Raw genomic sequence first — 26485 nt, 5'->3', positions numbered from 1 at the left:
AAAATGGATCTAATTCAGAGCATTTTCATTCATTCTTTTCATCGGTCTCTCAATTATGTATACCAAAATGTAAGCCAAACCACTATGGGAAACCCGGAAGCACTGAACAGCCGTTTCATCCTAGTATGAGACTCGGCAGTGCGCGTCCATAACTCCGAATGCGGGATTCAAACCCGGGACCCCCGATCGTGCGTGAGAACACTTAAACTCCAAACCACTGAGCCGGCATTCAGCGGCGTCCATCGATCCAGGGCTGGCTGCAAAACCGCCCAGTGCTTTCAGGTTTTCCATGGTGATCTAGTTTACATAGACTCATGAATTCAACTATTAAAATCACTACAGACTCCACAAAAACCCCATCCAGATATATATATATTTTTTTTAAGATTTAAATTAAACATGAAATGAGGATGTAACTCACCGACAGCACTTGATGTAAATTATGGCATATCACAAATAGATGGTAGTTAAACAACCTGATTACTGAGTCGACTCAGTAATTTAAAGATATCTTTCGAACTACAAGACCTGAGGATCTTGATCTTCATGATAGTTGATAATACTGAGAAGATTCTACTTAAAATAAGAAAATCTGTTTACTTTTCCATAGTTATCAATTATAGTGTATGAGAACACAGTGGAGGCAATCGGATGTAATCGAATACAAAATCACAAAACGTTTTAATAAAATCTGAGAACAATACAGTAAATACTTCATTTGTAAAATGTTAGTCAATCGTCTCACACTCTATTGTTCATTCGTTTCCACACCGACCATCCTCTGTTCTCGTTCTCTTCTGTTCGATCTGCTTAGCCCTCTGCCATCAGGCATTTCACTTTCGATAGATGATACATACTACTTATATCTGTTGACATCAATAGCACACACCACACAATGACTTTCTATCTAATTTCAACTTGTGATGATAATTACTTATGCTATAGTTGTCAGCTAAACCAATAAATTCATGTTAGGAGAGGGGGGACTAATGCCAGAAGTGAAAAAGACAATAAAATTCAATGTGTAATTCAATTTATATTTAGTTTGATGATCATCTTATTATTATCAGAAGGGATTTTGTGGAGATTTCTGCATTTTCATAGTTGAAATCATGAGTCGACTGAAGCTGGAACACCATGGAAAACCCCTCAGCAGTGCGCATCCACAACCTTGCCTCGCGAGATTCGAACCCAGAACCTACCAGTCTCGCGCCAGAGCATTTAACAAATAGACCATGGAGCCGGATGGCATCCGATGGCGTTATTGTCTGACTCCAACCAATTCACGAAGTTTGAGCAACCGTTCACCAATTCTCTTCAATAAGTTGATATCTCTACAACAGACATGGTTGAACTCCACTGGTCACTGCTTCCCATTATAACTCCCGGAAATATCTCTTGAAGTCAGTCACTAGTGAGCATATGATTATAGATCTGAAAGGGGTTTTGTGGAGATTTCAGTATTTTCATAGTTGAAATGTATTCACTACTAAGCATAACAAATGTGATAACCCCCCCTTGTTTCTCATCTGTTATTGTTGTCTCTCTTGTTACTTTTTTCATTAATTCACAGGTCATACATTCCCTAGTAATAAACAACCATTTACACCATGTTATGAAATGAGTAAATCAAAAATTATATTTGATCCAATTGAATATTGTGAAAATAAATATGATTCAATATCATTTTATAATAAAAGTGAATATCCATTATTAATACAACATAAAAATCTTATGAAATGTTTGAATTATGAAAATTTTGACGAGTAAGCTCTCCATCTACCCCTCCCCCTTCTCTTTCCCTTCCCCCTCCCGCTCTCTCCCTCCCTCTCTCTCCGTCCCCTTCCTTTTCTCCCCCCCCGATCCCCCTCTCTCTCTATATATATACATATATATAGAAATTAGTGAATTACTACTGAAATACTCATTACTTAGCTAAACAACAACAACAACATTTTAATATGATGGAATAAATCCTAAAAAACCAAGGAACAATAAATTTCTATACCCTTTATAGCTATGGTAATGAATAAATTTGAGGGGAAAACTAATTATTCATGTCACTAGAATTAAATTAGTGTTAAGTAGTGAACAGTCATTAGGTTAGAATCTACTTGATGTTGTTTACTTGTATCTTCTCATTGTTATTTAGGACCGCAATTGATCAGTCTGTGGTTGGCATATGTGCATCCTAAGCGGACTGCTTCGATATTGCCTGATGTCACGAGCTTTATAAACAAAAATGGATTGTGGCTAGCAATGGAATCCAGGATGCGCGTTTTGTGGATAACGTGATGGCGTTTGAAGTGGACGGTACTGGATTCGAGTCCCAGAGTGAACATCAACTCTGAGATGCAAGTACATCTAGCTGACGATTTCCAAATAGGACGAAACGCGCGTCCTGGATTCCATTACTGGCCACTATCCATCTTTGCTTATAAATCATTAAGTTAGTCTGTTTTATCATTAATTTAATACAATTTAGAGAGTAATGGTAATTAACTTTACATAGATATTGCCTTTTTAGTTGAGACTTCTATGCAATACACATTTATAATGTTACCATCAGTCAAAACTAGAAAAGTCCACTGATTCACAGGTATGATCAGGTTGATATAAGAAGGCATTACAAGGATTATAATAATAATGTGAAGCAAGTTAACAGAATAATTGGAGGTGATTGCAATTTATAGAGTACCAAATTCTTATTGGAGTATAGACTATAAGAGTAATCCGTCCAGTAAGCATTAAGTTGTCTTCAGTAGGTAGTATAAGAAGAATATATGTACGGTAAGAAAGTAGCAGGGCTACGACTTTATGAGAGTTTTGGAATGATAAATAAGCTGAGAAATGTCAGAAATTCACTTTTCTATTCATTGGAGTATTACAAATATATATCATAGTTTATATGTTGCGATACAGTAGTTAGTTAGTCAGTCAGTCAGTCAGTTGTCATCAACATAGAAGGACAGGTTTATCGTATTTGGGAATAGAATAGTGCGACAAAGAGCTACTTCGGTCATGTAATAAGATAATTACATTCATTTACAACCATAGGGAAGAAAATAAAAACAAAAAAGGACGGAAAAATTAAGAATTCATGTGATAAATTTTTCAGGCGAGACTATAATTCATGGATTAGCCAATCAGAGGCGTTTGAGGGTTTTCAAGGTCACGGCGCTTATTTCAGTACCTGACGCCTATGTAAGATCGGTTCACCAAGGAGAGAAGATCTGACAATTAAGCGGCTACAACAAATGAGACTACTAAGAAGTTCCTTGCAAACCTTGTGCGGACTACCGTGATGTTGTCCTTCGATGTAATATATGTTGAAGGAAGACGTTTGCAACAATAGGAACCTTTATCGTTCGATCCACATTGAGACTAAGACATATTATAATAATTGCCGCGAACTGTATGTAATAAAAGCTCCAGTAACATTGGCTGCAATAATCGCAGATGTTACTGAAGCTTCGGCTGTTCAGTGGAATGAGTATTGTAGGGATATATCCGTAATAAAAATGATAAACTTACACAACTGGAGTACACACAAACAATAATGAAACTGTGATTGAGGCTGAGAGTGTTTCTGTGACCTTATCATGGCTCCAGAGACCGACTATTATGGAGCCATATGGATGCGTTCGTCTAGAACTTTTGAACTTCTTTCTAACCTTGACAAGTTTTTGGACCATGTAAAAGAAGTGTACCTACTCTAATATTTATACTCTATACGGAATGTCTTCTGATTGGCTAATATTTCTCAGGGTCACTTAAGATTCGTTCAAAGGTCGTCCATAAATTATAGTCTCACTGATTTATCATCATTTATGTGTCTGATCGTTCCATAATGTACTGATGGTAAACATGGTCCATATGTTTAATTTTAGTAAAATGAAGATACCAGTCTTGAGATCATGAATGGTGTATACTGCTCAGAAGATGCAGTTATTCAATGTTCATTAATGAACAAGTCCAATACCCACTTTAGAAAGCCATGGTGATGCCTTGAGTTAGCACAAATTTTACATCTAACGGTGTATTATTTGCAATAATATCGTTTAATGATAATATTAGATTTCGATAGTGTAATAAGAAGACGAAGATTATCAGAACTATGTGATTTAAAGATTCCGGGGGAACCTATTTGCTGAAGAGAAGGCCCTTCAAAATTACCCTCTAGCTCATTATATAAAACAAGCTGAAGGCGACAAGATAAGTTGATACCTTGTGCAGCTCACATTGTCAGAAAACCTGAGAATTTGGTATCTATTTCCTAGAGTTGAACATCAACTTTAATACAAATATTCGGATCAATATCGGACTGCATAGCTATCAAGTAGGGTACAATTTGGACTGGATGAACAAGACCTTGACGGAGAATCGTAGTTATGACGGAGAGGGCAGTGAGTCTCACCATGAAAAATTCAATCACCACCCAATGAATAATCATTTGTGTAAATATCCTAGCTGTGAAGGAGGTTTAGTCGCGTCTTGATTAGCTCAGTCTCAACTTCGCAGACCCTGAAGCTGCATGAAACAAGTTTGAATCCCATAGGGAGCATCAGTCCCTTAAAAATTTCAAGTATTATTAATTAGCATGAAATTATTTTATTTATTTGAACACATAAATATTGGTACAAAGGGGCACCAGATATATATATGACACACAAATCTCATTTGATTTGTGTGAGGGCTGTGATACTGCCCAGATGCCCGAACCGAATCAGGTGGTTTTCTTAGGGGGCCACACCCCGAGCCTTTGACCTAAAGGTCTAACCCACAAAGCAGTGGAGCATCGTAAGGAGATGCAGTCCCATGGTAGCCAGTGACCAACGATTGATTCATACGTCATTTGTTCCCTTCAGGATACTGGAGTCCATATGCACCATTGGTTTGGAATGAGGGTTTTCCAACTCCCCTAGGTGGACCCTCCATGTCCACCAACCCGGTTAAAGCGCCGGGCATTGGCTTTTCGTCTTCTCAATTTCGTAAGCAACAGTGATGCAACGAGAAGGTAATGAGTAGGACTTCCCTGTCAAAGGCTATATACGCGTGGTCATGTGAGAGCATTTCGAGAGGGAGGGTGAACTCTCCCCACTCTCGGCCGTACCAGGGCATTTGGGGGCATGAACTATATATCTGCGGTTTCCTGTCAGCCATATTCAATCACCAATCATATTGGGATGTTATGAGATTGTTTGCATATTAAGTTGTTACATTCAACAAATAACAATTTCTTCCTCATTAATAGTTTATACATCAATCAATCAATTAATCAATAAACATTAATATATCGATTTCTTATAATCTAACAATCATCATGATTTTTTTTGTTTTAAATATTAAGGAATAGTTTCAATATTCAACTGATTCCTTCGATAACTTTAATTCCGGCTAATTCATATAAAGTGATTGTTTTTCGATGTGAAACTAACCAATCATATGCTGACATCAAGAAAAAGATGGCGATTAAAGAAGATGAAATTATACTTAAAGGACTTGAGATTGTGTCAATGAATAAACAACCAGAATATGAATGGGTAATTATCTTATATCATTTATATATATATATATATATCAAGAGAGAGAGACTATCTTAGTTACTTACTTACTTACATACACCTGTTACCCCTTGTGGAGGAGCATAGGCCGCATACCAGCATTCTTTATCCAACTCTGTCCTGGGCAATCCTTTCCAGTTCCCACCAGTTAACATTCATCTTTTTCATATGTGTTCTTCAGCCTTCCTCTTCTCCTTTGACCTTCAGAATTCCATGTGAGGGCTTGCCTTGTGACTCAGTTGGGTGATTTTCTCAATGTGTGTCCTATCCACTTCCAGTGCTTCTTCCTGATTTCTTCCTCCATTAAATGGAATCTGGTTTGTTGTCTCTCACAGTAACTTGTCGATGATAGTGTCTGGCAAACGGATCCGAAGTATCTTACCTAGACAACTGTTAATAAACACTTGCATTATCTAGACGATGGTTTTCGTAGTTCTCCACGTCTCCGTCCCACACAGTAGAACTGTCTTGACTTTTGTATTGAAAATTCTGATCTTGGTGTTGGTTGAATTTCATATTTTATAGTTATAAGAATAAATTTCCACTTAGTTTCTTAAGTAGACGTTTGTACTGATGATGTTATCAGAAGGACGCTGAAAACTCCACGATCAAACCATCCAACTCAGAGAACAAAAAAATCTATCCAAATAAATATAAGCAAAGATGGATAGTGGCTAGCAGTAGAATCCAAGATGCGCGTTTCGTCCTATTTGGGACTCATCAGCTGGATATATCTGTATTTCAGATTTGATGTTTACTCTGAGACTCGAACCCAGTACTGTTCGCTTCAAATGCCATCACATTATTCACTTCGCTACTGAGCCCTGATAGTCACTTGCTATCATAATAGTTACTTAAGTAAATTAGATCTGGGTTCGAACCTCGTGAGGCGAGGTCGTGGATGCGCACTTCTGAGGAGTCCCACAATAAGACGAAACGGTCTTCCAGTGCTTTCAGGTTTTCCATGGTGGTCTAGCTTCAATTGACTCATGATCTCAACTCTAAATTAGGTCTGTTTAAATCTCCTTTCTGATATCTTATATATTTTGATGTTATTCTTATAATAAACATTTGACTATTTCAGAGAATCCCAATAGAAATAGATTTTACCATAGCAAATATCACTTTAGAAAACAATGGTGAACTATATTTTATACCCACCCACATTGGGTCATATACACAAAAAGAATTCAATATCACAAATATCTCACCTTATAAAATAGAGTAAGTTTTATGAATGTTATTGTGATTTTATTAGTATATTCATTTTTGTGTGCTAAAGATTCGATGAACCCTGGAGGTTGTAAATCTGCTCTACTTAGAAGACCCCTACTAGGTGGAACCATCCATTCAGTGTTCAGTGGTTTTCAATAGTTTTCCTAATGAGGTTGGTTTTTGATGACAATAAAGACACTTTTAGAGTTGAAGAAGAACAAAGTTGATAAATCCAGGACGATTGAGAGCATTTTGGAAAGATAGAGAGAGTAAAAGTAACTTTTGTAGTGAATAAGCATATAAGTGAGGACAGTCGAATGTACAGACTATCTCACTAAAATCTGACACCTATACAGTAAACAGTGAATTTGCAAAAATATCAATCAATTGTCTCAATCTTGACAATTCCTTCTGCAAATATCAGTCCATCATCTCTGATTATCATTGTTCATGCATTTTCATAGCAATTGCGTTTCGTTTCCGTTCTTTCATTATCGATCTTCGGCCAGACTATAATTTATGGACGGGCCAATCAGAAGCGTTTGAGGGATTTCAAGGTCATGGCACCAATTTCAGTACCTGATGCTCATGTACGATCGGTTTACAGAGAATTTTAGAGAAGACTTGACATTAAGCGGTTACAACAAATGAGACTACTATGAAGTTCCTGTATTTGTAATTGAGGGTATTAAATGACTTGTAGATCTTGTGCAGACTACCATGACGTTGTCCTTCGATGTAATATATGTTGAAGGAAGACGTTTGCAACAATAGGAACCTTTATCGCTCGATCCACATTGAGACTAAGACATATTATAATAATTGCCGCGAACTGTATGTAATAAAAGCTCCAGTAACATTGGCTGCAATAATCGCAGATGTTACTGAAGCTTCGGCTGTTCAGTGGAATGAGTATTGTAGGGATATATCCGTAATAAAAATGATAAACTTACACAACTGGAGTACACACAAACAATAATGAAACTGTGATTGAGGCTGAGAGTGTTTCTGTGACCTTATCATGGCTCCAGAGACCGACTATTATGGAGCCATATGGATGCGTTCGTCTAGAACTTTTGAACTTCTTTCTAACCTTGACAAGTTTTTGGACCATGTAAAAGAAGTGTACCTACTCTAATATTTATACTCTATACGGAATGTCTTCTGATTGGCTAATATTTCTCAGGGTCACTTAAGATTCGTTCAAAGGTCGTTCATAAATTATAGTCTAACCCGATCTTCTAGTGAAATACATTCAATGCTCTACCATCGTTATATACTACTTATGTTGATATAAGTAGCCTATGCCACTTTTCCTAATTAAAAATTAACAAAAAGAAGACTTCTTTCCTTAGATTGTCAGATAAAGAATCAGTATATCTTTCATTGCCACAATGATAAAAGTGATAAGTTTTGTACTACTTATAAAAGACAGATTAGAATATCAAATATTAACTCAGAATGTTTACAATTCCTACCTTTTATTATCAGAAGGGGTTTTGTGGAGATTTAGTATTTTCATAGTTGAAAGCGTGAGTCAATTGAAGCTAGACCACCAAGGAAAACCTAGAAGCACTGGATGGCCGTTTCGTCCTATTGTGGGACTCCTCAGCAGTGACCAGTGGAGTTCAAACCACGTCTGTAGTGAGATATCAACTCACTGAAGACAATTGGTGAACAGTTGCTCAAACTTCGTGGATTGGTTGGAGTTATACATGAACACCATCGGATGCCGGCTGACTCAGTGGTCTATTGTTTAAGTGCTCTGGCGTGAGACTGGTAGGTCCTGGATTCGAATCTCACTCGCGAGGCGAGGTCGTGGATGCGCACTGCTGAGGAGTCCCACCATAGGACGGAACGGCCGTCCAGTGCTTCCATGTTTTCCATGGTCGTCTAGCTTCAATTGACTCACGCTTTCAACTATGAAAATTTCTATTTTATCATCATACGTAACCATCTTATTATTACTTATAATGGGATCGTTATCTTCTTTTTAAAGATTTTGTTGGGAAATTATTTCTGAAGACAAAACTGAATTAGAAGTTTATCCAACTAAAGGAGTTCTATTACCAAATGAAATACAAGTATGTAAATACTATTGATTTAACTTACTTAAACGACATCATTGACTTTATCCATTTGTTAATCCTTTCCCTTCACTTATTAAATTCTGGTTAGCGTTTTTTTGGCGAGTTAGCTTTTCTACGGGATGGGGTCGCTAACCCCATGCCCAACCCTCCTCCTTTACCCGGGCTTGAGACCGGCAGTAACTCTAGAAGAGCTACAGGCGGAGTTTTCACTTATTAAATGTTTTATGTCAATTAAGGATTATTATCAGAGTGGGTATTTATGGAGATCGTAGTAATTTGAAGAGTTGAATTTATGAGCCGATCTAAGCTAGATCACTATTGAAAGCCTTGAAGTATGGGACTTCTCAGCAGTACACACCCACGGTCCTGCACACGGGACTCGAACCCAGGAACATTTAGTCTCGCGCTCGAACGCCTAACCTTTAGACCAATGAGCCGGTTTCCAACGGTTTTAATGTCTAACTTCAACCAATCCATGATATTACACTACCGGCTACGATTATCTTCCGTGAATAAATGCCTCACAACAGATACGGTTAAACTCCGCTGGTCACGGCTTCTCACTAGGACTCCAGGAGTAATCTTTTGTGAAGTTTAAATAAAAATTTATCAAGGGGACTCATTTCATCAAAGATATTCATATTTCTATTTTATATGTAAGGAATTAAAGTAACTACACTATTCAAAATACTCTTACGGAGCTAGTTATATTTGGCTCACAATTAGATAAATACATCATCGTATTTCTGAACACCATCTCTCATGATTGACCAAAGGACAATAGGAAATAATAAGAAACTTTATCTTAATGCATCTAGTCGATACTGGTCATCTCATAGATAAAGCTTTAGAGTTTGAAGTTATGCATACAATCTCACCAAATTTACCATATGGTTTCGGAATCGGACTCTTACATATAGCAGAAGCTATAGGAATATACATTGAGAAACGTAACTTTGGTATACAAAAAACCGTTCGTACAACCTTTGAATCCCCCCCCTGACCTTCTACTTGGATACCATTATATGTTTGAAAACCTTTCTTTGTCTTCTCTTAGAAAAATTTTCTGAACTTCGATTTCATTACCATCTTTAATTTCCAATTCTAATCTTACATAACCTGTTTATTAATCATATCTAATTTTCACTACACTCATCCTACCAAGTACTTATCATTAATATCACAGATTATGATTTCAATTCCTATTCCTACTCTTATGTAATAACTTGTAATAATTAAATAATTATAAAAATTCACCTTAGTGGCTAGCACTGGAATCCACGACGCGCGTTTTGTCATATTTGGCACTCGTCAGCTGGATGTACCTGCATCTCAGAGTTGATGTTCACTCTGGGACTCGAACCCAGTACCGTTCGCTTCAAACGCCATCGCGTTATCCACCCAGCTATTGAGTCCTGATAGACACTTGTTTGTGCAATGGGTTGAAGTTTAAATTCATTTTATATTGTTTGTTTGAATCTTCCCATTGTTGTTTAGGACTGCAGTTGATTAATTTCTTGTTGTCATGTGTTCATCGTGTGAGGATTGCCTCGATATTACCTTAGGTCATAAGCATAAATGGATGGTGACTAGCAGCGGAATCCAGGACGCGCATTTCGTGCTATCTGTACTTATAATGCTTGTGACTTAATGTAATATCGAGGCAATCCGCAAAGGATGCATATATGGAAGTAAGAGACTGTTCGATTGAAGTCTTAAACGTCAATGGGAAGATTCAAACAAACAATACCAAGTGAATTTAACTGATTATTATATGATTATACTAACTCACCACTATCTAATCGGCACTGTCTTTTTACTCACTTATTATATATATGTTAGTGTAGAGCCTTGGTGAAGAACTAATTAAGAGGTAATATTTCTTCATTCAACTTGCCTTGATTCAGGCTATATGGAAAAACAATATCCTTAATGTTATCACCATCTCTTCAACATACAAATTGTATTGTTGTGAGCAGAACACGAGTGGGGACAATCGAATGTATAAGGGCACAAATTACAGACTATCTCACTAAATTCCGATAACCATACACTAGTAAACAGTTAATATGCAAAATAACAATCAATTAACTCAATCTTCACTGTTCCTTCTACAAATATCAATCCATCTTCTCTGATTTCATTGTTCATCCGTTTTCGTACAGACTGAGCCTCATTCCTGTTTGTTCCTTATCGATCTTCTGCTAAAATACATTCTATGTCTGACCATATACTACTTATATGGATATAAGTAGACCACACTACGATATCACTATGAAAATCTTAATTATTTATTTTGTTTAATGTATGTTCTTTCTTTTGTTGTTGTTCTTCAGTCACAAATATGGACATTTCATCCAACCCAAGTTGCTAATTGTATTTATAAACCACGTCTTATCTATTGGAGATTAAATCAGTCCAACCAATATTCACATGAAATCAAACAAAAAGAATTACGTGTCATCACAATGTCGGGAAATGTTCAATTATCCATTAATCCAGAAACAATTCATTGTCATCCATTATTAGTAAATACATCAGCCAGTTATAAGATCAATTTTCATAATCCCAGTATAGTAAGTGATATAAATAGGATTATCTATTTACCTATTCATGAATTTATTGAATGAAATTACTGTTCTTTTATTTAGATTATGGACCAATGTAAGTTGAACAGCTATTGAAAAAACAAGAAGCACTGGAAAGTTGTATTGTTCTAGGTTAATACTTCTTAATAGTCGAACGTGTCGACAAATTTCACTTATCTTGGAAGTCTGATCAACCCTAATGGGTTGGTTTCCGACAAAATCTCAGCACGGATTCAAAAAGCTCGCTTGGCTTTTGCCAACATACGTCACCACCCATGACGAAGAAGAGATATCCGTCTATCAATTAAGGGACGAGTATACTGTGCGGTAGTTCGATCTGTTCTACTTTACGGCTGTGAAACATGGCCATTAAGAGTAGAAGATACTCGCAAGTCACTAGTATTTAACCACAGATGCCTTAGAAATATTGCCCGCGTCTGCTGGGATCACTAAGTAATAGTGAGGTTAGACACATGGTATTAAGGAATGATGGTAAATCAGTTGATGAGGTCATGAATCTTCATCGACTAAGACGGTTGAGCCGCGTGTTGTTACGTGTGCCTGAACACCGACTACCACGACGCGCTATGCTGACTAGTATTGGAGATGGTTGGAAGAGAGTTAGGGGCGGTCAAACCAAAACATGGCATCAGTTCTTGAAGCCACTAACTTCTAGTCTGAGTCATGTTAATAGATACAGACTACTTGGTTGGGGTCCGTGTGACTATCGTAACCAATGGTCGGAGACTTTGTGTGACATGGCTGAGAATCGATCACAATGGCGTAGGTGTATACACTATCTTTCCTTAAACCCTAAGATTAAAATTGCTTCATGTCTGTCTTCCTTCTTATACTATATCCTTACATACAGTCTTTCTTTTACATATTACCATCACTAAGTTAACTTCTTCTATGAATCCGGTGTTCATCTTGTTGTGCTAACGAGGTATGGCAACTTGAACCGATGCATATATGCGCCTGGTCCTATGTTGTAGCTGACTGACTGACATTCATGATCCTACCGAAGATCGAAACTAAGGACTTCAACTCTTACGATGAACGCTTGATCTTTCGACTATTCAAACGATATCCAGTACTTTCTGTTTTTTTTAAATTGATAACTAACTTAGGTTTATTTGTATTCCTGATAGCACTCAACAGTCTTCATAAACCTCTATACTTTTTCTTCCTGACAGATATCAACTCATTTCTGTACAATCATTAAACCAATATATAATGAGAGTAATCAAGATTTAAAGTTGAATGAATTTATTACAATAAACCCGAATGAGAATCTGATTAGTGGTCATTCAACTAAATCAATTACAATCGATATTTGTCCAAAATCAAAAGGAAGCTTTTGTTTTCATTTATTCTATCGTTTATATACTACTAATGAATTTATTAGTAATCAGAAAAATAATAATAAAATGTTTGATGGAAAAAACAGTAAATCAGGTTTGTTTAAATATAAATACAATTAAATTGTTTTTTTTATTTAGTTTAAAGCATGATTCAATTGAAGCTAAACCACCATGGTAAACCTGGGAGCACTGGAAGACCGTTTCATTCTAGTGTGGGGCTCCTCAGCAGTGCGCATCCACGATCCCGCCTCTCGAGACTCGAATCCAGTAGTCCCAAAATAGGACGAAACGGCCGTCTAGTGCTTCCAGGTTTTCCATGGTTGTCTAGCTTCACTTGACTCATGATTTCAACCACATAAAAAAATTACTAAAATCTCCACAAAACCCCCTTCTGACAATTAAATTGTGTTTAAAACTAATTATGCTATTGAATTATTTTTTTTTATTTGATATATTTAAAGGTTCATAAACTTAACCAGCTTCCAATAATAATAACGTTGTTTTAGTCAACAGTAGTTTGATATATCATTTACAAATTTAGGTTAAACAAGAATGATATTATTAGAAGGGGTTATTGTGGGGATTTTAATAAGTTTATGGTTGAATTCATGAGTCAATTGAAGCTAGACCATCATGGAAATCCTGGAAGTACTGGAAGATAGGTATAGAAGATTGAAGGAAATTTTGTTAGCATGTTCAGAAGGTAAACAAATTGTGTGAAGACAATGGTGGACGGTTGCTCGATATCGTGGATTGGTTGAAGTTAGACATTAACACAGTTTGATACCGACTCACTGGTTTAGAGGTTAAGCGCACGCGTGCTAGACTGATAGGTCCTGGGTTCGAGTCCCGTGTTTAGGACCGTGGATGCGCGCTGCTGATGAGTCCCGTAATAGAACGAAACGGTGGTCCAATGCTTCTAGGTTTTCAGTGGTGGTTTAACATCAGTTGATTCATGATCTCAATCAAATGCATGAAACGATAGGTATAGAATATTGAAGGTAATTTTGTTAGCATTTTCAGAAGGTAAACAAATTGTGTTAGTGAAATTCCTTAACTTGCTAGTTATAGTCTAATTATTGAACAAAAATGTGGAAAAATGTAGAAATGCTCAGTTTGTTTCTGTAAGGGAGAAGCATATGTAGATCAACCATTAACTCATAGAAAACAAAAGCCAAGTTAAGGCATATCAATCAGCATCGCTCCCTCTAGTTGATTACTCTGAAAACATTCATTTCATCCCTTATCTATCAAGCATGTGGTGTGCTACCGTTCTACGATGGGCGTTTCCTATATCCATAAAACGTAGATGTAGTTTCTTGGAATAAACGGCTGAAGAACTGTTAATCCGGTGTGAAAGTAAAATCTATGAAACAACCAGTCATTGATCACTTTTATCTTTCGTAGTAAAAACGGGAGTGATCACAAATGTGTGTATCAGCACTGAATCTAAATGGATCCAGTTGATTAATATCAAACAGGAAAAAATGTACATCCCAGTGGTCACTATTAGCCTAACATCACGTTTACTAAAACTTATGGCATAACGCTATATCTAGGCAATCCTCTCATGATCCATGTAACTAAACAGGGACTACTAAATTACTTGCTTACTTACGCCTGTTAACCCTCGTGGAGGAACAATCCACAATATCAATAAGGAGAAGTTATAAACCCTTAATATTAATTCTATCTGTCCTACAAAGTTTATTCTTTCTTCATTAATTTTTCATATCCATTAGAGATTACACGTAAATATCTAACCGAAGAAATATTAGCTGCAACAATATTTGTTGAAGCAGTTTATCCTACTCTACGAATTACTGATATTCATGGTTCAGGAAGTTTAAATAATACTAGTCCAGTGGAACTTTGGCGAAGTTTGGATATAGACAGGTTTGTCTTTATTGTTCATTAATATAAATTTTATCATGACGAGTATTTTAAATTGTCTTTTGGTACAGCAGAATGAAGTTACCAAAATAAAACGAAGAGGATTTAGATTAAGAATTTAAATGCTGATCGGATTGATATTCATTCTTTTGATGTCTGCCTCTGATCCTCGGAGCAGTTTGTTCCTTGATCTTCCGCTTTTCCGTTTCCTTTCAAAATTTCAAGTAAGGTCTTGCCTCGTGATGCACTTTGGTGATTTCCACAATGTATGTCCGACCCATCACCTAAACCGTCTTTTTCTAATTTCCTCTTCAGATGGAAGCTGGTTTGTCCTCTCCCTGAGTAGGTTGTTGCCGATAGTATCCGGTCAATGGACATTGAGTATCTTGTGTAGACAATTGTTTATAAATACTTGTACTCTCTCGATGATGATTGTAGTAGTTCTCGAAGTTTCATCTCCGTACAGTAGAACTGTCTTGACGTTCGCATTGAAGATCGTGACTTTGATATTGGTTGACAGTTGTTTTGAGTTTCATATGTTTTTCAATTGTAGAAATGCTGTCCTTCCTTTTCCAATCCTTGCATCCACATCTGATTCAGATCCTCATCGTTCATCGATTGTACTGCTGACCAGGTACGTGAAGGTTTTCACCTGTTCTAGAGCTTCTCCATCAAGTGTGACTGAGTTGGTTCTCTTTGAGTTGTATTTGAGGATCTTGATTTTTCCCTTGTATATGTTGAGGCATACTGATACAGAGGCTTCTGCCACACTGGTTTTCTTAACCTTCATTTGTTCGTGTGTATGAGATAGGAGGGTCAGCTCATCTCCACACAAGCTTTCCATCGTATTCCATGCTTTCCCTCAGATGTGGAGATCTTCATATCCAGTCAACCACCAGGTTAAGGAGAGAGAGAAGGTAGCCTTGTCTGATTCCGGTCTCCACTTGGAGTGTATCAGTGAGCTGTCCTCCAAGCACGACATAGCAGTTTAGTCCGTCGTAAGAATTCCGTATGATGATGCCGATCTTCTCATCTATTCACTCTAAAATATTGAAGAATGTTCCGAAACGTTCTTTTCTCCACACTGTCGAATGGTTTTTCATAATCAATGAAGTTGGTGTATAGTGACGAGTTCCATTCAATTGATTGTTCAATAGTGAACTAAAGTGTCGCGATGTGTTCCGCGCACAACCGATCCTTACGTAATTCAGCCTGTTGATCTTGAAGTTAGGCGTCTACAGAGCCTTTCATCCCAGTCTGTCAGGCCTTGTTCTTCCTCCCAAATTTTCCCGAATAGAACGTGGAGCATGTTTGCAGTCACCTCTATGTCTGACTTTAGTGCTTCAGCTGGTATGTTGTTTGGTCCTGCCACTGCTTCCCCACTCTTCATTTATTTAATCGCCATCCTGATTTCTTCAATCTCTGGTGGAGTAACATCTATAGCAAGGTTTGTGTGTGTGGCTACGATTTCCGGTGAATTCAATGGAGCTGGCCTATTCAAGAGTTCTTCAAAGTGTTCTACTCATCTTTTCCTCTGTTATTGAATCTCCGTGATTGTCTTGCCTTCTTTGTTCTTGACCTGTCTCTCTGGCCTACTATATCATATAGTTGTATCATATAGCTGTTCCATATTTTCTTCTCCTGAAGCTTTATTCGCTGTCCTTGCCAGGTTTTCCACGTATTTCCGTTTGTCAGGTCTAATGCCCTTCATCACTTGATTGTTTGCTCCTGTGTATTCAACGGATCAACCTATAATGAAAAACTGTTTCATCCTTTACCCCTTTATATTTGTTTGATTCAGATTGCATACAATGTATCTAACACTAAAGAAATTCAAAGTATTTCAATAATAACAAATGTATTTTCATAGTTGAAATCATGGGTCAATTGAAGCTAGTTAGATATTAACATCGTTGGATGCCGGCCGGCTCAGTGGTCTATCGGTTAAGAGCTCCGGCTCGAGACTGGTAGGTCCAGGGTTCCAATCTTGCTCGCGAGGCGGGATCGTGGACGCGCAGTGCTGAGGAGTCCTATAGTAGGACGAAACGTCCGTTCAGTGCTTCCAGGTTTTCCATGGTGGTCTAGCTTCAAATGGCCCATGATTTCAACTATGAAATTACTAAATTCTCCACAAAACCCCCTCTGATCAATAACAAATGTCTCAATCTTCACTTATACTTAGTCATTAACAATTAGGAATATGCTTCATGTTTACAAATCTGATCATCTGTACGAATGGTTTAAGAGACAACATGTAAATTCCTATAGAAAAAGCAACCGGAACATATGTCAATGTAAGCTATCTATATCAATACATGGACGTTGGTTTGCCGGTAATAATTAAGATGTGCAGCTCTTCCATACGAATAATTCTAATTCATGGTCAAAGCATTTGACAGTGATGATGTTAGCTTAAACGATGCGACTATAATTTATGGATGACCTTCGAGCAACGCTAATATGACCTTGAAACTGTCTACCTACTAACTAGAACTAAAGAGGGTTGTAAAGCATTGGGAAGAATTATAATTATGGTTCACATTTGATGGTTAGGGTTAGAAATTCGATTTATAGTTTTCATCATGAACTGGCATCAGCTATAATGCCAAAAAGGTATTTAGCCAGATGAGTAGATGAATTTCACGCCAAAATTCAAGACCTGTTATCTTAAATCTGATCGGTTCATTCATAAATTATAGTATTACCTCTTTAACTATGGCGATATTTTTTACATAAATCGCCTTAGAAGCTGATGTGCGGAGAAGACCTGAAACCACAACACGCAATGTTAATCGAGAACTTCACACCAAGAGAGAACAGGGAGTGGAAGCCAACGAGTCTTTTATTTTCAAAATCAAAATTCCCGGGGGGGATGTACAGAGGGAAAAGTCAGTTTACAAAATAGTCTTATGAATCATCTTTTAAGTTCAGTGTATGTAGGGCTTGCTCTTCTTCCTCCAAAGAGTTTATCCTTGCTCGCTCTGCAAAAGAAAGAAAACAGAATCTGTTAACAACGTCAAACATGGCGATTTCAACTCCATTACAATATATCTATTTCATAACAGTGATTCATAATGTGTACCTTGGTTAATTTATAATTTTCATAGTTGAAATCATGAATCAATTGAAGCTAGACCGCCATGGAAAACCTGAAAGCACTGGACGGCAGGTTTTGTCTTATTGTGGGACTCCTCAACAGGGCTCATCCACGAACCCGCCTCGCGAGATTCGAACCCAGGACCTACAGGTCCCGAGCCAGAGCACTTATAATTATTTTACTACTATTTTAACTGACTACTCGTAAATTTATTTCACGGCTTATTCTATTTTCACTACTTTATAGTCTGAATATTAGTTTAGAAGCTGATCCAACAGAATATGAATTAAAAGATACAATCAATAGTCGTCCACTTTATCGAGATCATCCTAAATCATTAGATTGTCGTGGACCTGAATTTGATTTATTCATTGGAACATCGGTTATAGCTAAGAATGATGAGATTAATAATTCTAAAGCATTACTATGCTTTCTAGTAGAAAACTCAAGTTTGATAGAAGTTGATTTTGCTTTTATGTTTCCGGAAGATTTACGTCTTGAATTACCTAATTGGGCAGAAAGTGGACATTATGAAGAAGCTGAACTTCAACAAGTAAGTCAATCTTTAAATCTAAGCTCACTTATATTTAACATTTGTATTTGTAAAGATAATATAGTCTCATCTCTTAATATTGGTCAGTCAGTCAGTCAGTCACAACGTAGAACTTCGTACGTACGTACATCCCTTCGAGTTGCCATACCACATTAGCAAAGAGATGCAGTTGTCAATTCAAATCCCATAGTGGTAGAGGTAGTAAGAGTATAAGCAGTAATCCGAAAGATTAGGGTTTGAAAATGTTATTGAAGGAGTATAATCCAATGAAATAGATTTGGAAAGAGAAAAAAGATAGGAACATGAAGAATTCAGAAGATTAGAATTTTGTAGAACACAAAGAGTGGATGCACCTTCACCATCGCAAATGATTTTGAGCCATGTCATTCAAGGTCTCTAACCATTGATTGCTATCGTCTCACGGATCCCATCCAGGTAGTCTACACCTACCAACATAGCTCAGTCCACTTTTCAGAGACTTCATGGATTGGTTCCACGTTTTAGTCTGGCCACCCCTAGCTTTCTTCCAACCTACTCCTACACCATGAAACATTGCACGTCGGAGCAGCCGGTGGTTGGGCATACGTAACACGTGTCGCAGCCATCTCAACTGATGAAGTTTCACTACTTCATCAATCGATTTACCCTCTTTACCTAGTACCCGTTTCCTAACAACTGCATTACTTACTCGGTGGTCCCAGGATAAACGAACAAAGCTTTTGCTGTGAAAAAAGAATTGAACATCTAGATTTAAATACAATTCAATGTTACGTGTAAATTTAAATAAATATCTAAATTGTAAGTATGTAGATTTGTGGAGATCGTAGTATTTTCCGTGTGAGGTGTGAAACAGTTATCCACTTCATACAATGGATGAAGTGTTGAGCAGGATCATGGATTGATCGAATTTAGACAATAACACCGTTGGATGCCGGCTCAATGATCCAGAGATTAAGCGTTTGCACGCGAGGCCGAATCTCACGTGTGGGGTCGTGGATGTGCACTTCTGAGGAGTCTCACACTAGGACGAAACGGTTAATTAGTTGCCTACGGTTAACATATCCAACGTAATACTTCTATTTAGTTGATTTTCGCGTAAAAGTAAACTCTGAAAATAAACATTAATAGTGTGATTTAAGGGATTTCATTAGAGTATTCGAATACTACTGAAAAACAATAATAAAACAGTAAAAACCTTTAAAGGGATTATCTTAAACAACGTCTTACTTACTTACTTACGCCTGTTACTCCCAATGAAGCATGGGGTTAGCGACCACATCCCTTAAAAAGCTTAACGTCAATAAAACCAATATAGATTAATTATATAGTTTAACTTTAATCACTAGAGAGTATAAGACATTTGCATCATCCATATTTGGTACTCTTTGATAATATTCACTCATAAACTTATATTGGATCAAACTGGGAGTTATTATGTTCCACAAGTGTATATTGATAACATGAAACTCACAATTTAAAACCCAGTATTTCAAATATTTCAATAGCATGCATTTTGTGATACTTAAGGATTATTATGTAGATGGCATCGAGTCGCGATTGACTATGATCACCACTACAATGAGATTATGCGCCTGAAAACGACTTGGTCCCTTTGACAACTCGCAAACCAGAAGACTATAACTGGTCCAAATAGAGTATATTTATTGGCCATCTCGTGGTATTGAAAGAATATCGAGACGTGCCAATGAGTACAGGCAGTAAGGGCAGAGCGTAAGAAAGTTCTAACCGAACAAGACGGATAGCGGAATAAGGAATGACTTTGATACAGTTAAACAACAACGAGTACGATAAAACAACCACTGGTACAATTGGTTATAATAATAATAACTGTTTCTATTATTCCAATCGTGTTCTCGTCGAGAAATGCAGGTCACTACAATTATTCTATAAAGCCTCATTCTATAGGGTTAAAATTGGCCACCAGAACTTTATATGATCCATCGTAGGTCATATTTATTCATTCATTTATTTACCTAGGCTTTTTCTCTCCTTAATCAGATGTATCTATTTTTTAGAACTGGTATATAACTACTGTATAATTATGCATAGACATTCAACAAATTTTTATGAGCAAAGATGGCTAGTGGCTAGCAGTGGAATCAAGGAACTCGTCAGCTGGATGTACCTGCATCTCATAGTTGATGTTCACTCTGGGACTCTAACCAAGCACTGTTCGCTTCAAACGCAATCGCATTATCCACTTCACTACTGAGTCCTGATAAGACGAAACGTGCGTCCTAGATTCCACTGCTAGCCACTATCCATCTTTGTTTATAAAGCTTATGACTTCAGTTATGATCGAAGCAGTCCACATAGGATGAACATATGCCAACAAGAGACTGATCAATTGCAGTCCTAAATAACAATGGGAAGATACAAGTCAACAACACTAATGTGAATATTCAACAAATTTGGAAATAATGATTATTTTCTCTTTACGATTTCTAGTTACATATTGAAAATCATTCATTAATTGATATTCAACCAAGACGATGTTTGTTGAAGCCTGGAGAATACTCTGAAATTATGATCACATATAATCATAATTTATCTGGTTGTCATCAATTGCCAGTACTTTGGAAAATAAATGATGGTCGAGAGATTAAGGTGAATAATTTAGTTTTCTATTAAAATTATAAACATTAATTATTGTATGTAGCAGTAGCCTCTGCATCATTAGGCCTCAACATACACAAAAGAAAAATCAAGATCCACAAATACAAAACGGTGACCCCTAACTCAATCACACTTGATGGAGAAACTGTGGAAGAGTTGGAAACATTCACGTGCCTGGGAAGCGAAATCGATGAACAAGGAGGATCGGATGCAGATGTAAAGACGAGGATTGGCAAAGCAAGGACCGCATTTCTACGATTGAAGAACATATGGAAATCAAAACAACTGTCAACTAATTTCAAAGTGAGAATCTTCAATACGAACGTCAAGACAGTCCTACTGTATGGAGCTGAAACGTGGAGAACTACTACAACCATCGTCAAGAAGGTAGAAGCATTTATAACTAGTTGTTCACTCAAAATACTCAACATTCAGTGGCCAGATACTATCAGCAACAGCGTTTTATGGGAGAGGACAAACCAGCTTCCATCTGAATAGGAAATTAGGAGGAGACGCTGGAATTGGATCGCACATACATTGGGGACATCACCAATGTGCATCACGAGGCAATCCCTAACTTGGAATGGTGAAGGGAAGCGGAAAAGAGGAAGGCCAAAGAACACATTACGCCAAGGAATAGAAGCACATATGAAAAGGATGAGTGTTAACAAGAAAGAACTTGAAAGGATTGGCTAGGACAAGGTGGAATGGAGAATGCTGGTGAGCGGCCTATGCTCCTCGACGAGGGGTAACAGACGCAAGTAAGTAATTGTTGTGTATCAGACGTAAAGTTCATAGCATTTGGATGTGAAAGCTGGATTACCGAATCAGTTAGCTTTGCTACTTTAAGTTTATATTATTTCTGTGTGCTTCATTTATTAAATTACTATTAATTCACCGATCTTTCCAACAAATATACAAACTTGGTTATCAAATTACATGAAAGAAACTTGTAGACAATTACCATTGAATTTGTATACAATTTCCCTAACTCAATATGGTTTACCATTATGATATGAATAAAGAAGTTTCCCAAACTTCATTTGTCAGTGATTATGGATAGTCAGTCAATTATTGAAATGCACAAGTGATCACACACGTTCGATGTTTCCATCAATGCAAAATCTTGATGGTTGTACAGACCTTGAATAAATTTTAGTTTGTATGGCTATTATTGATCAGTGGTTCTAGAGGTTAAGCGTTCGCGCGCGAGACTGATAGGTCCTAGGTTCGAATCTTGCGAGGCGGGATCGTAGAGAGATGGCTATTATTGAAACGGTTAATTTACTTGAAAAGAACAGTTTACTTCAGTCGATTATCTGTAAAAGTAAATATTGATGATCGGTCAGTCAGTCAGCTACAACGTAGGATCAGGCATATATATGCATCGGTCCAAGTTGCCATACCTCAGTAAATAACTGAATGTTCCATTACGGTAAAATGAAGTACACAACAGAAAAACATATATTAACACGAAAATAGAATAAATTGTCCTCATTTAAAACATAAGCACATATTCCATGAAAGTTTTGTCGGTCCCCGCTAACATAACTATTAGGCTTAATTCTTGTCCACTGTTTAACTCAAACTAGAAGTTATCTGTAACTTGAATACTCTATTTAAAAAAGCAAACGTGTTCTACTGTAGTACTAAAGTTTGCATTTGCAAATCATTAAGGAAATACATATCTAATTGAGGTTACAGACAACCCAAATGAGCTGTATTAGACTGTATTAATAATTCTCATTGTGTCAATGAAAACAACACATATAAGCGAACAATATAGTTTTGAGGGGTTTTTTTGGAGATTTAGTATGTTTCATAGTTGAAAGCGTGAGTCAATTGAAGCTAGACCACCAGGGAAAACCTGGAAGCACTGGACGTCCGTTTCGTCTTATTGAGTTAGATCATCATCAGACTTTCATACTGTAATTTATTCATATACGTATGAAGAATGTTTAAACAATGAAGGTGACTTATCAGTCTATGAAAATGAAATAGTATACAATAAGTATTTATAATACGTAAACTGTATGAGTTGATAGTAAAATTACAGATTTAATAGTATTTATATGGCGTATGCTACTGATGTCGATATATTTAAAGTAGTATGTATTATTAGTCAAAAGTGAAATGCCTGGTGGTAGAAGGTTAAAAAGATCAAAGAAAAGAGAACGAGAACAGAGAATGATTGGTTTTGAAACGAAAGAACAATGAAGTCTGAGGCGATGGATTGACATTTTGCCGACTCGGTGGCCTAATGGTTAAGCGCTTGCGCGCAAGACTGATAGATCCTGGGTTCGAATCTCGCAAGTGCCGGATCGTCGATGAACACTGATGAGGAGTGCCACAATAGGACGAAACGGCCGTCCACTACTTCCAGGTTTTCCACGGTGGTCTAGCTTCAATTGACTCATGATTTCAACTTTATAAAATAAAGAATTTATTGTATGATTCGCAGAATTTACTAAGAGATTCTGTAATTTCTTTTTCAAACACATTCGATTCTCCCCCACTTGTGTTCTCTTTCGTACATTTATATGGATTATAAAATGTGTGATAACGTGAGCAAATATTCCGACATTAGTAGTTAAGTCAAATTTCATGACAATAAATTCATCATAATAACGATCGTTTCAAAGTGTGTTATGAGTGTACTATGTGTGAACAGTCGTCTAGTTTACAATACTCAAGTAATGAAAAGAAAAAATCACAGGGTTTAAGAGAAGAAAACAAACAGTAGAAATCATTTGTACGATCTTCTTTTAGGTTTTGTCTGATCAAAATTTGAAACGGAGGCTGTAAAAACTGTTATATCGGTTCAAATCCTTGTAGATCGATTGACCATGTACTTTTACATTGCTAACAAATAATGACTAATAAACTTGAATACTGTCGAATCTGACAACTATATTTATTAATGGCATCTGTAGTAAGCAAGAAGACAAGTGGGGACAATCGAATGTGTTTGAGCACAAAATTACAGAATATCTGACCAAAATCTGAAAACTACACAGTGAACAGTTAATTTTCAAACTATCAATCAATTGTCTCAATCTTGACCATTCCTTCTACAAAGATCAGTCCATAGTCTCCGATTATTATTGTCTATGTTTTTTCGTCAGTCAGTCAGTTACAACGTAAGACCAGGTACACACATGCATCGGTCCAAGTTGCCATACCCCGTTAGCACAACAACATGAACACCAAATTCATAGAAGAAGATAATTTAGTCGTGGTAATATATAAAAGATAGGTTGTATATAAGGATATAGTACAGGAAGGAAGAACGTTATGAAGCAATTTCAATCTCAAGGTTTAAGGGAAGACAAAGAATGTATATACCTACGCCATTGTGATCGATTCTGAGCCATGTCCTCCAGAGTCTCCAACCATTGGTTACGATAGTCACGCGGACCCCAACCAAGTAGTTTGCATCTACCAACATGACTGTCTAAAAGTTAGTGACTTCAGGCTCTGATGCCACGTTTTGGTTTGGCCGCTCCTAACTTTTTTCCAACCATCGCCAATACTATTTAGCATAGCGCGTCGTACCAATTGCGTTTCGTTTCCGTTCTTTCCTTAACGAACCTCTACTGAAATACATTCTCTGCCTTGACCATCGTCATATACTACTTATGTGGATATAAGTAACCCACATCACAGTATCTACTTTTTTTTTTAATATGGGCTCTAGGATCCTAAGGCAACAAATAGCGTATGAACCAATTGTTGGACAACGGCTACCACGGGACTTCATCTCCTTACCATGCTACACTGCCTTGTAGATCAAATCTTTAGGTCAAAGGCTCGGGGTTTGGCCCCCCTAAGAAAACCACTCGCTTCGGTTTGGGCACTCGGGCAGTATCACAGCCGCATATATATCTTGTTCCCCTTTTGCACCAATATTTATGTGTCTAAATAAATCAATAATAACATCGTCATATACTACTTATATGAATGTAAGCAACCCACACCACAGTATCTACTACTTTTTCGTTAGATAGTAATATATATATACAAACGTAAATTTTCATTTTCTCCTTTTTCTTTATCTAATAGTTAAATATGATTGGTATTACTTTACCATTAAATCAACCCTATTTACAATTACCTTATCGTAAATATATATTGAATCCAACTCCAATTGGTTTAGGAGATTATCGTTTAGGTTATTTATTTCAAATGAAATTAAAGAATCCTAGTTTAAAAACAATCCATTTTCATATTAGTCCATTACTTAAATGGTTACCAAGGGAACAAATGGATAAAGAATCTAAGAAATCAGAACCAAATGAGAAATTTTTAGAATATAATTTACCTATCCTTTATTGTGTACAAAATCAAGGATTAATTAAACCAAATGAGGTGTATGCATTAGAATGGAGATTTCGTCCTATAGAAGCTAAAACTTATACTGTAAGTTTTTTGTGATTTAGTAGTTGGTACTAATTATTATTGTAAAGATATTTTTGTCTAAAATAAAGTTATCCTTTGTTAGGATATAACGAATTACTTACTTACATATTCCTGTTACCCTTCGTGGAGGAGCATAGGCCTCATACCAGCATTCTTCATCCAACCCTGTCCTGAGGAATCCTTTCCAGTTGTTAGAAGAGACATCAGCCTCTCGGCTTTCATCATGATGCGTCATAAGTATTCCTTGAACTCGGAGGGCAGATTTTAAATGGTTTGAATTATTTTTTCTGGTTAACGTTTTTCTAGCGAGTTAGTTTTTCTACGGGGTTGGGTCGCTAACCTCATGCCAAACCCTCCTCCTTCTTGTGGGCTTGTGACACGCAGTAGCCCCCGGAGGGGTATGTGATGAATAAGATAAAATATGCACCCACATACACCTACATAAAAACAGTCAAGGTTAGGTAAGCGAATAATTGACATCAAAATGTGACTCAAGATGTATGAATAAATTGACTTGTCCGAAAGCTGGAAAAAACTATGTCAACTTTACATAACAACCGACAGTACAAGATTTATTATCTATGAGAAAACAGTAAAACACCGAATTAAGTCTATTATTCTACAGGCAATATTGTCTGACATGAAAAATAAATGCGAAGCATTAGTAACTGCTTGACGGTAAATGATAAGTCTTTTGAACTAGAATTAAGCTCTTTAGTATACAATTAAAGAGAGGAATGCACATTATTTCATACAATGATATTTAAGTACGGACTTCCTAGAGCTTTCATAACACACTAAAAATAACATCACTCATGTATAAAACTTTTAACAATTAAAGAAAAAACGAAATATGTTATTCTAATATATTGGTTCAGTGAGACTATAAATTATGGACGAGCCAATCAGAAGCATTTGAGGGATTTCAAGGTCACGGCGCCAATTTCAGTACCTGATGCTCATGTACGATTGGTTCACAGAGGCTTTTAAAGAAGACTTGACAATTAAGCGGCTACAACAAATAAGACTTCTAGGAAGTTCCTGTATTTGTAATTGCGGTAATCA

General features: G+C 36.8%; 1 protein-coding gene across 1 annotated transcript in view; it reads left to right on the top strand.

Moving 5' to 3' along the window:
• Smp_163070 (hypothetical protein) overlaps positions 1-26485 on the top strand; it is a gene marked incomplete at its 5' end in the record, with an annotated part of 59416 nt that overhangs the window by 19157 nt on the left and 13774 nt on the right. Inside the window, 8 exons of the mRNA XM_018791841.1 lie at positions 1574-1766; positions 8779-8863; positions 11206-11445; positions 12654-12915; positions 14564-14717; positions 18058-18364; positions 20834-20992; positions 25064-25420. Coding sequence (XP_018645063.1) covers positions 1574-1766; positions 8779-8863; positions 11206-11445; positions 12654-12915; positions 14564-14717; positions 18058-18364; positions 20834-20992; positions 25064-25420 — 1757 coding nt within the window. The remainder of the gene's footprint in view (positions 1-1573; positions 1767-8778; positions 8864-11205; positions 11446-12653; positions 12916-14563; positions 14718-18057; positions 18365-20833; positions 20993-25063; positions 25421-26485) is intronic.

Source organism: Schistosoma mansoni (genome assembly GCF_000237925.1).
Source record: "Schistosoma mansoni, WGS project CABG00000000 data, chromosome 1 unplaced supercontig 0071, strain Puerto Rico, whole genome shotgun sequence".
Lineage (NCBI taxonomy): Eukaryota > Metazoa > Platyhelminthes > Trematoda > Strigeidida > Schistosomatidae > Schistosoma > Schistosoma mansoni.
Note: the sequence above shows the minus strand (reverse complement) of the source record. Positions and strands in the feature narration are given on the sequence as shown.